This window comes from Echiichthys vipera (genome assembly GCF_963691815.1).
Source record: "Echiichthys vipera genome assembly, chromosome: 17".
Lineage (NCBI taxonomy): Eukaryota > Metazoa > Chordata > Actinopteri > Perciformes > Trachinidae > Echiichthys > Echiichthys vipera.
The window spans coordinates 12,983,372-12,996,846 of record NC_139842.1 but is presented as its reverse complement, the minus strand read 5'-3'; the positions used below and the strand labels follow the sequence as shown (position 1 = coordinate 12,996,846).

Sequence of the window (13,475 nt, the reverse complement as noted above, 5' to 3'; positions counted from 1 at the left end):
ATATAGCCTCAGAATATAAGCACGTTTTCACCTTTTTAAAAAAATAACAGATGTGAGCAAGTGACCTCTTTGATAAAGTAGCCCTGGAAGGTGACATCCCGACTGGTTTTGTGAGGAATGGCCATGGGAACAATGTTGGCCAGTCTCTGTGTCTCATGGATGACAGCATCAGTGTACGGTAGGATTTTACGGTCATCTACCCGGACCTGACGACTTCCAACGACCCTGCTAAGCTCCTCCTGGACCCGGTCTGAACAAACAAAATGATAAATTAATATTCTTCATCTTTATTCATTTTAAACATACACAAAACTGTGAAGCTGTCCTTTTGGCTGATGGGAATGCCATACGAATGTTGAGACATTTCACTCCAAACCACAAATGTCAACCTCACCGTGGCTCTAGAGGAAAAGTCAAGGGATCATCAGAGTTATTACATGGTTCATCCTCTGGGTACATGAATGATGTTGGCATTGAGATGGTAACCATAGAATTTTGAAAACTCCAAAAGTCGAAAGACTCACTGCACGACAATCCTAACCGTAACCATTTGAGATCAATGTCTAACCTAAATCCTATAACCTTAACCATTCAAGGTTAATGCTTAACCTAAACTATCTAACATGGTGTAATTAATAACCAGCTTTACATTTCGGCTTTGTTCAAACTCAAACAAGAGAAGACTGGTATTTCCTGAAACTACCATGACAATTGAGCTACTACAATAAACAATCTGTAAAAAAGAAGAAAAAAAAACTTCAAATGTTTAAATAAAAGAGCAGGGCCACCATCAGATCACACGGTCTGTACAGCTTCACATTTTCCAGACAGGAAAGATTCACACTCCTCATCTCTCTCTCTCTTTACCTTGTATATGCGGATATTTAGCCATAAGCAGCACACCCCATCTCAGTGTAGCTGCTGTAGTATCCGTACCAGCGGCAAACAGGTTGGTCACTGTAAATATCAAGTTCTTCTCATTGTAGTGAGAGTCCGTAACACAAACGTCCTGAGAGAAGAAACACCAATATTTTATTCAGTAAAATAGACTGTTGTTTTTTTTGTGAGATTAAAATACACAAAAGAGGTTGTCTTACCTCTTCTTTCTGCTTCCGAATCAGAAAACAGTCCACAAGCCCCCTGCAGTTTAGAGGGTTCAGTGTCTCTGTCAGGTGTTTGATTAAATCTTTGACATCTCTGATGGTCATCTCAACATTTTTTAATATCAGCTGTCGGTTTTTTATCCAACTGACCAGCCTGGGAAACATGTTGTAAAGCTGTGAAACAGAACAGTGAACAACAAAGATTATTGAACGCAATATATTTATTTATACACTGAAGTATACTAGTATACTGCTGATTATGTTTACCATTCAACACAAATATTCAATAACAGTTCATTTTGTGTAAATCGTGCACACATAGATCCAATTTGTAAATTACTTTTTTCTTGTGTGTAATCTCAAATCTCAAATCTTTAAAAGCAAATATAAGCCCACCTGGATTTGTACAGAGCCAGTAATGCGGATGGTCTCGTTGGCTCTTTTCACTAAGTTTTGGAATCGAGGGTCATTGTATTCAAACCTGCTTCCAAACACGATAGAGGAAATGATATTGGACGTTGCGTAATTCACTGGACGCGCTGTGTCAAATGGTTTCCCTGTTAAATGGCAGTGAGAAATAATGAAATGATTAGAAATGAAAAGTCCTGTACTTTTCAAACAAAGCTAAACACAGCTACAAAAACTGTAAAATATGAGTGATGATTTGAATTTTATGAGCATAATAATCAATGCATTGATGCAAAGTGAGACCAAACTGATTTGTGGATGGTTTAACCTTGAGCTGTGAATACCCTCAACCATTTTTTAAAATAAATGTATTATTTATTTTGGCATGTTCAGTCCTCCATATATTAAAAAAATGGTGTATTGTGGCCACATATGAAGAAAAAAAATACGACCCGGGGGAGGGGGTATTATTTTGAGAAACTAATCTCACAAAACTGCTACTTTATGAGAAAAAGTAGCAGTTTTATGAGATTAAAAGTGGAAAATCTATGGGGGAAAAAAGAATAAGATTTATGAGAAAGGTTACTTATTATGCATGACATCAATGACATCATTGTAGAATTCTTCATTCTTTCTAAACTTCAAACACAGTTTTTTTATGAGCTTTTCTTAGGTTTGAGTTTCTTGAGCTCAGGCATTGTAGCCTACAAGGCATCTGTGGTGATCCTGAAGCGATGTAGTCCAACAGGGAGTGTAAAAATAAAGTACTATTTTTCCGACTTTTTTTCTCATATATCTACTTCTGTTTTCGCTTTGGGACTTTTATCTCAAAATATTACCCATCTCCCCTGGGTCTGTATTTTTTATATAAAAAATAAGATGATGTCCTAATAAACACACGCCTTGCCACAGAAAACATTAAATATCACAGTGAGCTGTCACTTTGCTGCCACTGCTGGGTTTGTTTTCAGCGCATTGCGACAGGGACTTCCCTGACATTATTTATCAGGAAGCCTATTTAGGATAGTTCTTACATACCTTCATGCTTTTCAAACATCTGGATCAGATAGTGGCATTCCTCCAATATTTTATGTTCAGCGATTCTTTTGCCCATCCCAAAGTCTCTCAGGGTGGTGAGAGCAAAACGTCTCAACTCTTTCCATGATTCTCCATTTGCAAACAGAATTCCTATTAACATGACATGTAAATTAATTGACTCTCTACTAGCCATGGTTATATTAGATAGCATACAATACTCGGTTATTTTCCTGAATAAAACAAAGTAGAATTTGAGCATTTAAAATGTGTATCATCAAATAGCCAAATACAATGTAATTTGTAAGCTTTAACGTTTGATGGTCAGTTATATTATTTGTGTTGTGCACGTAGGGCCTATGTAAACTATGTATTTCACACTTAGGCAGGTCTTACCGTGACCTTTATTCGTATCATTGAAAATAGGGGAGATATCTCTGTCTCCAAACTCCTCTGCATAGCTGACCAGAGCCTCTTTGACTGCCTTGTAACCAGCCAGGACCACCACTTTATTGGTTCCAAGGTACACCGTAAACACAGATCCATGTTTCTTTGAAAGCTATAAGAGATGGCCAAGTGTTCTTTCAAATAAATTGTTCTAAATATTACAAAATGTATTTGGTTTGGAATAAGAGTGGTTAACTCACCTCGCAGAGGGTTTTGTAGGGTCTCTTAAGATCAAGCTGCAACAGGTTGCCAAGCAGGGGAATAGGTCTCGGTCCTGGGGGCACCTTCCCCTGTTCCTGTGAGTTGAAAGAACTGGAAACAAGATAGACGACGAGCAGGAGAACAACAACCCCCAAAAAGGTGGTGGGAGTAGAGAGAAGGGACACAAAATCCACCAAAAGAGACATTTCTTCTGCTGTTGATGGCACTCCTCTGACTAGACCTTACAATTAACACTGAGGTTTATGCTCTAACAAACATCCCCTAGACTATCACTGCAGCTGCACTAGAGGGTAAGTAATTATCTACCCGCCTACTTTCTGTTGACTTGCTGGTAAACAAGCCCTCTTAAAGGAAAGAAAGCAGAAGAACTTGTCTGGCAAGAGTAGCCTATCACTTACAAGCGAGTGGCCTATCCCATAAAGAGAGAGGGCGGGGGTCACATTTAACACATATGTAACCTTTTCCTTTTTCTTTATTATCATTGTATAATACATACAGTATGTCTATACTGAATATGTGGTAAATAAAGTCAAATAACCTGGGATGGATGGAATACCCATTGAGTTTACTTAAGTTTGTTTTAATTTTTCATATAATGTTGGGTATCTATCAGATTCTCTGAGGTCTGATCTCTCTGTTACTCAAACAGGAACCCAGTGGACAGTTTAAGGATCCCGTGAACCTTGAGAATTGGGACCAATCACAATACAATGTTATCATACTACTAACAATGTACTAACAATTATTATTCACCAAGATCAGTCAGGATTTATGCAAGGTTGTTATATTGGTAATAACAGACAGCTGCTGGAGATTATTGAAAATTATGAGTTGAATAATGAAAATGGGCTGATTTTCATTGCTGATTTGGAAAAAGCCTTTGATACTGTCCCGATAGATTTTATTTTTCAAAGCATGGGGTTTTTTTTTTTAATTTTGGTGAATCCTTAATTAATTGGGTTAAAGTATTATATAATGAAACCAGTTGTAGAATTGTGAATAATGGTTATATTTCTAAATATGTGCCCTTATCAACAGGAATTAAACAAGGATGTCCATTGTCTCCATATTTATTCATAATAGCTATGGAAATACTGGCCATAATAGTAAGATCTAATGTAGATATAGAGGGCCTTGAAATTGGGACCATACAAACAAAAATATCAATGTATGCGGATGACACTAGTTTCCTACTAAATCCAAAACCTTCCTGTTTTGAAACTCTTCTTGAACTTCTAGAACATTTTTCACATTATTCTGGTTTGTAGCCAAATCAAGACGAATGTAAAATTATTCGGATTTGGGGTCTAAAGGGGACAAATTACAAAATACCATGTAAGTTACCTATTATCTGGACTGATGGGCCAGTCGATGCTTTAGGTATTGTGATTAAAAACAACTTAGAAGACCTCTGTACAGTAAATTACAATAATAAGTTGATGTATAAGACTTAACAAACATGGAGGGAAAACATTAACATTATATTGGAAAATTTCACTAATTTATTCCTTGATTGTTAATACCACAATTTATTTATCTTTTTATGTCCCTTCCAACTCTTGTAAACTCATTATTTAAGACATATGAAAAGAAAATGTAAAAAATAAGTTTATTTGGAACAATAAACCAGAAAAAAATAAAAGAGGAGTTCTTTATAACAACCATGAATAAGGTGGTTTAAAGCTTGTAAACCTGGATTCTTTATGTTTCTCTTTGAAAGCATCCTTTGTTCAAAAAATGTATTTAAATCAGGACTGGTTTTTAAGTAAATGATTAGAAAGCAGCCACCCGATATTCGAAAAAAAATGACATGTGTGAAGAAGGGACACTTATGAATTATAACTATTTTATTTAAATGTATGGTGCAATTTGTTCCCCTCACTCATATAATGAACTGATCTCAGCCATACTGCAAAAACAGTATTAACTGTGGAAGGTCTAAGTTGTTAGTGTGCCAGCCCATTACAAGAAACACAAGGTGGTTAAAAGGCATTAAGTTAAATAAAATGATTGCAAACTTTTATTTAAGTTTAAAATCTGTCTCAAATTATTCCATATGGTACCTTTAAAAAATGGGAGGATACTTTTGACTGCCTTTTACCATGGATAAACATTTTAAGTTAATATATAAAACAACAATTGACACTTTATTTAATTTTTTATTGTCCTAATTATGCATTATTTTTTTCTCCTCCTCTCTTGTCCAAGAAGCGTGTTTGTTTCTTTGGTTTGCCTTGAGTTGTGATGTTTATGTTGTTTGTCTGTTTTTATTTAAAATAAAATAAAAAATAAGAAAATAAAGTCAAATAGTATGACAACATGGCAGAAAGCGAGGTCAACCCCTATAATTTGCTTTATGGAGCCGAATAAACTAAAACTCAGAGTAAGACAAATCAAAACAAGCTCTGGTTTATTTGGTAAACTCGTCTAGAGCGGGCCTCTGGTTCATAGAACAACAGAACGTTTACGTTTCAGATTTGTAGGGTAAAGGTGACCGGGGGACAATATTTTTTGGCAATCCTTCAATTGGCACAATCCAATTCTGTGTGTGACATCAGACAACTGTTGCTTAGTACCGAATCTCGAAAAATTGGAAATTGGGACAGCTAAGAACAACATGAATGCATTGTGAACTTTTTTTTTTGTACATTTTTCAGACCAAACCTGATGGTGGGAAAGAATGTTTTTCTACTTAGCCCTTATAGTATCAGCAATGCAAATAGATCCAAGAAAGGTGTGCCAAGTGTCACTTGTTTGACAAAATTAGACCAGGCACTTGTATTTGCATAGAGCATTATTTAATTTAAAAAGAAGAGTGATACATATACAGTTGACAAGGTCAGTTTCATGGTATTGTACAGTACACAATTACAATGATTTAAATTCCCTTTTTTATATATCTGTATATATATAACACACTGTATTTCAGCTCAGTCCTTCAATATCAGTAGCGCAAACCTTTCCATTTCTCCTCAAACTACGAATCTAACATTGCAATCGATTCAAGTCATACATGAAATGATAAACAAAATGTGCAAATAATCAGATAAATGTAACAAAAGTCACAATTAGGAGGTTAAATCCTTTAAAGACCAATACGCCACATATCTGTGTCTTTCTGGAATGTCAGTCTCTACTTTTGCACACACACACACACACACACACACACACACACACACACACACACACACACACACACACACACACACACACACACACACACACACACACACACACACACACACACACACACACACACACACACACACACACACACACACACACACACACACACACACACACACACACACACACACACACACACACGCACACGCACACGCACACGCACACACGCACACACGCACACACGCACACACACGCACACATGCTGTGAATCATATCAAGCTGTTAATAAAGTTGATTACCGTTAGTGCTTTTTGCTTCTACGTAAGACAGTAAATACATTCATCTGACTTCTGTGAATGATTTTACAAGAGAAGGAATGTCATTTGTGAACTCAAGTTAATGTGATCGCAGATTCATCTCAGATTATTACATTGATCTTTGACATGGATAGAAAGCAGGGAACTGAGAATCTATTTATCATCAATATGAGTGGGATTTTTGTTTTATTCAAATCTTATTCGAAATATTCCAGTAGAATACATAAATAATTTTACAAACAAGGCTTTGAGACAGCACGTACTGAAATGAGGTCCATAGTAGCACATCCAAATTAAAGAGGAACAAACATTTCGCTGATCATTCTTCCTCAGAACAAGGCATCTATTCATACATTGCGTTTAGTTAAGTTTTTACTATCTAAACCATTGTTGTGCCTTTTTATTGCATTTCCTGGTGTTCCCTGAACGAGCAGCCCTACATTAAAGATGACACAGCAGTAAAGTTTGTCCACTGTGCAAAAACAATCTCTTGGTTTCAATATTTAAGGACTTTGATAGCACTGTTATGTTTAGTTTGGATGAAATCAGGAATCATGTATTGCCATACTCTCTGTACACACACACACACACACACACACACACACACACACACACACACACACACACACACACACACACACACACACACACACACACACACACACACACACACACACACACACACACACACACACACACACACACACACACACACACACACACACACACACACACACACACACACACACACACACACACACACACACACACACACACACACACACACACACAAATGTACCATGTTAAATGCATAGCTGCAAAAAAACAATGTACAACAACATTACAGTCTTGTCGTTTTTCAGCCTGAATTAATTGCATGCAGTCTGACTGAATTTTGAAGTCAAGACCTCCCAAAGAATCTCCTGCCTTAGAATTATTCTTCCTAAATAGCTTCCATGTAAACTGTAATGGCTGGATATCCACATGGTATTACACTGTTGCTGTGACTCATTTGGCAGGAAAAAATGAAACATTGGTTCACAACACCCGGACAATGGAGGCGTATTAAAAAGCACTCAGACCGGACGAAATGTACTCTGAGGTTAAATCCTCAATTAGGACAGTCTTCTAGTAATCTTTCAGTATCATGCACTCTGTAAATCGTATTATATACATGCATTCAGTTATGTTCCCAAAACAGTTTTTAAATGAGTAAATGTTCTGCTCTGGCCTGAATGAGTAAGACGTTTTTAGTACCATGAACACATCACATTATATACATCCAGCAACAATATTTAGAGGCTCTTAAGGATAACCAGGCATTTTGTATAGGGCAATATAAAGAAAAACAACCCTCATTAGTAGGATAAGGCGCAAAGGTGTGCAACGATTTCATACACGTATCAAATAAGAGTTGTTCATTCTCTTGTGATCATCACAGAAAGAAAAAATAGCACAAATTCTCGGAAACATAATCAATAAAAATAAAATCATAAATAACAGAAAAGAGAAGCTGTACACGCATAACACAAATAAACCCTGTCACGCACAATTATGAACAGTGGTAGTATCCAATCAGTGAAGTCATTGTCTTTGACCTCACTAAAAAGGTGCAGAGTTCATTAGTTGGTATAATCCCCCCCACCCCACACATACACACACAAACACACGTCATAATCCCAATTCTCTACTTCCTCGTCACACAACAACAATAACAGCAACGGTGTGAAAGACCCAACAAAGATACACCAACGTGATACAGTAGTATAAATGCTGAAGTTGATGCCCAGTGTGTGTGCATTGGTGGTCAAGGTAAAAATGGAGCTGGAGATAAACCTGCTCCAGCCTGTGTACACACCTGCTGTGTGACCGGGGCAAGTCTGTGTACACAAGTCCTAGACACACACTCACACACACCTGTAGTAAATGGACGATGGATGGACGGATTTCCTCGCTGCACTTACTTCCTCCTGTTCTCTATGCAGTGTTGGAATTGGGCAAAACTTAGGAACACCTGCTCCAGTGATATCTGGCTCACGCAGTAGTCCTCAATCTGGTATTTCTCTTTGGCTGACTCCAAAGTGCCAAACACCTTAGTAGGATTGGAGAAAAGAGAGGAGAGAAAACACAGAAAAGTGTGATATGAATGCATCTTTGGTGTTATCCAAGACTTCACACCAAAAACATAAATTATAGGTACATATATGCAACATATACATGCCCGAAATATTCTGGTTTTAAGCCTTGCAAACAGTTTAGTCGGTTTGTTTACAGTGAACAGACTGTACCGTAGGCAGGCAAGAGGCTCTGTGGCAAACTGCATATTCCAAATGGACTGTACACATGTCCAAACAATGCTCCTAAAACCCAAATAATATCTGCATATCGCACATGCCTTAAACAGGAAATGCTACATTCGGAATAAGGTGGTCTAAGTAATAAATATTTAAACGAATTTGCTGCTTACTTGACCTGTATCATATTTTGGATTATTGTGATATTCTGAATAATTAGTGTCCATGTAAATGTAGTCACTCTGCAACTTTTGAACACCACAAATACAATCAGATACACTTTACTTCTCTCCCTGTGCACACACAGCTATTAAGATGTGTTTTATAGTCACATTTCTTTTTTTCCAAAGCTAGGTTGTTAAGAGTACCATGCTCATTACTGTGAACATTTTGCTATCTTTACCATCCACATGTTAAACGTCTGTGGCTGAACATTTTGCTGAAGCTATAAAATTGCACCCTGGGTATTTAAGCATGACTGAGTACCACTCTGTCCACTAGAGGACACCCATACACAGCACATGGGAGTACAACTATGCAGTATAAATCAGTTACCTGTGCCCAGGTCAGTGTTTTGTCAGTCAAATGATAGTGCACCATTCCCTGGTGCTCATCCTTTAGTTGACTTCCTGTGATGGGAGAAAATTAAAAGGGTTAGATTTGTTTTGTTCGAGATTATTTTAACAGCCAAACTCACTCAGTTGTTTAAGGTAGAGCACAAAAAGAAAGAATAAAAATAGATATATTTTTGAAGAGGTTATCTACCCATTCAAATGTGGAATGATAAATGTAAATGCAGCTACGAGAATACATTTTGTTCTATTGTTAAAACATAATTACAGTTATGGTCTAGGTTGTTTTTTGTTACCGTAGTAATAAAAACATTTTTTCTTTTCTTTTAGTAAATTCAATCTTTTTTCTCGTTCCAGTAACCTTTCATAGTTGTCACTGTAAATGTTACGTGTATGCCTCTGACCTGGGAATGTACTTTCGATAAAGTCTTTAAAAAGCAGCAGGTCACTGTCCTCCAACTCAGCCTCTATGTGCACTTTGGCCAGCAGGGTGTATCCACTGCCAAACTTGCTCTTCAGGTGTTGGGGACTCCCGAGGCACTTGAACTGACCATTGACCATCACTGCCAGCCTGGTACACAGGGCCTCACACTCCTCCATACTGGTTAGGAAATGTATCAGGGAGACACAGAAAAGGCACATCATACAATTTCTTTGATAGTACCACACCTTAAACTCTCAGTTACAAGTAAAAGTGTTACATCTAAAATATTACAAACTTATTGGTGGCGTAGCACCTGTCTCTTTAAGTCCCCCTCCACAATAAAGCCCAGTTTGTTCTTATTGGTAACCTTATCCAGGGTCTAATGCATCTGCACTGGCATTACAGCCAGGAAATGACTGTAACGGCACTGTAGCAGCACTTTGTATTCACATTATAGTATAGTCCTGATGGCTTGTCTACAAGCAAAGCTTCTGAATATGGACTGTGTTCTCTGTGGACTGGGCAACTTGACAGGGTCTATAAAAAAAAAATATTGAATTATCACTTTCTACAATATGAGACCTTTAAAGTATCAAAACCAAAAGTACTTGCGCAAAAAGATCTACTTAGTAACAGTATCATATTATCATATATTACTGCATTTCTATTAATGATTCATTAATGTGTAAATAGCATTTTGCCGATGTAGATCTAAGTGCTAATTTTAAGTGCTTTATACTGGATACTATTTTGTTAAACTCAGAATACATTTCGTATGTAAAATATACATTTTTACACTGACCAGTAACTATAGCTAAATGTAGTAAAGTAAGTAAGTATAATATTTTCAGTGAAAGAATGTAAATAAGTAGATTTACTCAAGTACTGTACTTAGGAACTATGTTGAGGTACTAATACTGTAATGCGTATTGTTACAATGCTTCCTCCTTCTGAAATGTAGTGAAGTAGAAGTATAAAACAGCAGATAGTGTATGTTCAATATAGTCAAGGACCACTACCTTAAGATTGTACACAAATGCAGTACAAATACAGCTTGAGTAACTGTGCTCAAGCTGATACCCAATACAAACTAAAGCTCACCTATGAGAAGTGATGATTATGGCCTTTCCAGACTCCCGTGTGCGTGTAACAGCGTCCCACAGCAACCTCCTGGCCACGGGGTCCATCCCTGTCGAAGGCTCATCCAGGAAGATGACCGGAGGACCACCAATCAGAGCCATGCCTGCACTCAGCTTCCGCTTGTTACCGCCACTGCATATGTTAATAGTGACATATTATCTACACACACTTGCTCAACAAAATGGAGCATTATTCAGGCTAGTGTGTGAACTGAAAAAAACAGAAAAGAGAAAAGGCTCAGAACAGTCTACCCTACCTGTAGCTGCGCACCAGTTTATCAGCATGAGGCTCCAGTAGCAGCGATCTCAGGACATTCTCCACACAGCCAGACACATACTTTTCTGGTATTCCTCTGAGCCTGGCATACATACTCAGAGTTTCTCTTCCTGTCATGTGGTCCAACACAGCATCAAACTGCGGGCAGTAACCAATGCGCTGCTGCACCTGCAATGGAGAGATAAATGTTCTATTTCAAATCTTTGCACTTTAAAATGTGGCATCGATTTATATTTGACTCAATAGAAATGTCCTTGCCTTCCTTCTCTGTCTACTCTTACCTTCTTAACGTCCCTCAGGATGCTGTATCCATCAATGTAGGCATCCCCAGAGGTAACGCTCTCATCACCTGTCAGCATCTTAAAGGTTGTGGTCTTGCCTGCTCCATTGAAGCCCAGGAGGCCGAAACACTCCCCTTTCCCTACAGCTAGAGACAGCCTGTCCACAGCCAGAAGATTCTGCCCACTACTGTACACCTGAGGATGAGAGATAACAGTGGGTCTGTTCCACCTTGTCATATCTCACAGGGACACACACACCTCACATGTATTTAAACACAGAGGCAAAGGAAAAGACTCCTGTGCTACGTACCTTGCTGAGCTCCTGCAGTATAAGGGGGCTGCCAACCATAGATTCTACAACCGGCTGGCACTCCAGGACCCTCTTCCTCTCTTCGGCTACATCCCTGTCCTCTGGTTGCAATGCTGCATCCTCTATTAGAGGTAACTAATGCACACATACATATGATCGTAAATATAAACCACAAAAATAAGGCCGTGTGTCCAAACGTCACAGTAAAAAGGTCTAAAAATATCATCTGGCAGCAGTAGCACCTGATGACCAGAGTTTCTTTTAATACAAAACAAGAGACTACACACAATAATATGTAGTAGTTTACTATGTCAGTGGATCTCAAACTGTAGACAGATGGAAAGAAGATGGAGCCTGTGGGAACTGTAAACCCCTAACTCTCCATAAAGGCATTTAGGGCTACAAATAATTGTATTATAGATTGGCTTGCCTATTATTTGTATTATTATGTCAAAGAATCCCTAGAGTTAAGTCTATGTGCTCATGAATCCCGAGGTGGTTGGAGATTTTACAGAAGTGTGAAGTTATATCTTGTTGACTTTTATGCTTAATGAAATGCAGCAGCGGTTTCGTTATATAAGGAGTTATATATGAAATGTATCCATTTTGGGAAAAATGTATTGATTAGTTTCAAGACTGTTCCCCTTGATATAATAAATTAGTTTGCAGGGGTGTCTGCACTTAAGAGGACAGATGATGTGTCCTATCCTTCTTTGAATGCCAGAGCCAGTTGATTGCAAAGTGCCTATTGTATCAGTGACAAAGGTTGCCAACTGCCATTCAATTTATTATGAACCTAACTAGAAGCTGTGTTTCTAACAGTGATTTCAGTTAAAAATTACTTCAGAGTTAAAGTTTCCTTTTCATGAAGTGCTGATGCTACTCTTTCTACTCTCTGTACATTGATAAAAATCTGCATGGTCAGATAACCGTCCACTTAGTGGATCTAAAGCCACCACCCTCGTTGTCTTTAGAGATTTCTCTTTCATCCGGCTTCAGCTTGAATATATTTAACCACACTTTGATAATACTGGCATATTTCCGATGAAACTCTCAAACAAAACAAAACAGAAAAAAAATAACTGCCTTATTCACTTCTACTGTTTACCTGTTTACGTCTTCTGCACAGGGAGGTGAGCAGTCGCCGGAGAGTGCGGACGCACTGCAGCTCGATGACAAACAGCATAATAATGAAGACTACACCCTGCAATGAGAAGGCCACAAGGAAGCGTCCCACACCGGGCTCCGACATCGAGAAGTAGTTTACCTGGTACGTGATGTCTAGAAACAGAAAGCCACTGCGTTATGTAAAGTAAACTAAGGGCAAAAATATACAGAAATACACAAGAAATCTCATTACTTACATTACTTATTACTTAATTTTTTTTACTGATAATACAAAAAGCTGGGGAAAATACAACTTACAGATTTAACAGTCTCTAGTTAAATTGACTAGAAAAAAAACAACTTTTGAATGCGAGGAGTCATAAAATCCAAGTGAAAAAAAAGTATTTAATTCT

General features: G+C 37.9%; 1 protein-coding gene across 1 annotated transcript in view; it reads right to left on the bottom strand.

Annotated features, from left to right (window-relative positions):
- The window catches only part of abca3b (ATP-binding cassette, sub-family A (ABC1), member 3b), a 36,243-nt gene that overhangs the window by 755 nt on the left and 22,013 nt on the right, over positions 1-13,475 (bottom strand). The window contains exons 24-38 of the mRNA XM_083931538.1: positions 13,064-13,236; positions 11,956-12,090; positions 11,646-11,840; positions 11,345-11,532; positions 11,050-11,220; positions 9,929-10,125; positions 9,508-9,581; positions 8,623-8,750; positions 3,194-3,305; positions 2,943-3,105; positions 2,550-2,699; positions 1,500-1,660; positions 1,098-1,277; positions 868-1,009; positions 66-250 (exon numbers count right to left, since the gene is read on the bottom strand). Of these exons, the coding sequence (XP_083787664.1) occupies positions 66-250; positions 868-1,009; positions 1,098-1,277; positions 1,500-1,660; positions 2,550-2,699; positions 2,943-3,105; positions 3,194-3,305; positions 8,623-8,750; positions 9,508-9,581; positions 9,929-10,125; positions 11,050-11,220; positions 11,345-11,532; positions 11,646-11,840; positions 11,956-12,090; positions 13,064-13,236 (2,354 nt within the window). The remainder of the gene's footprint in view (positions 1-65; positions 251-867; positions 1,010-1,097; positions 1,278-1,499; positions 1,661-2,549; positions 2,700-2,942; positions 3,106-3,193; positions 3,306-8,622; positions 8,751-9,507; positions 9,582-9,928; positions 10,126-11,049; positions 11,221-11,344; positions 11,533-11,645; positions 11,841-11,955; positions 12,091-13,063; positions 13,237-13,475) is intronic.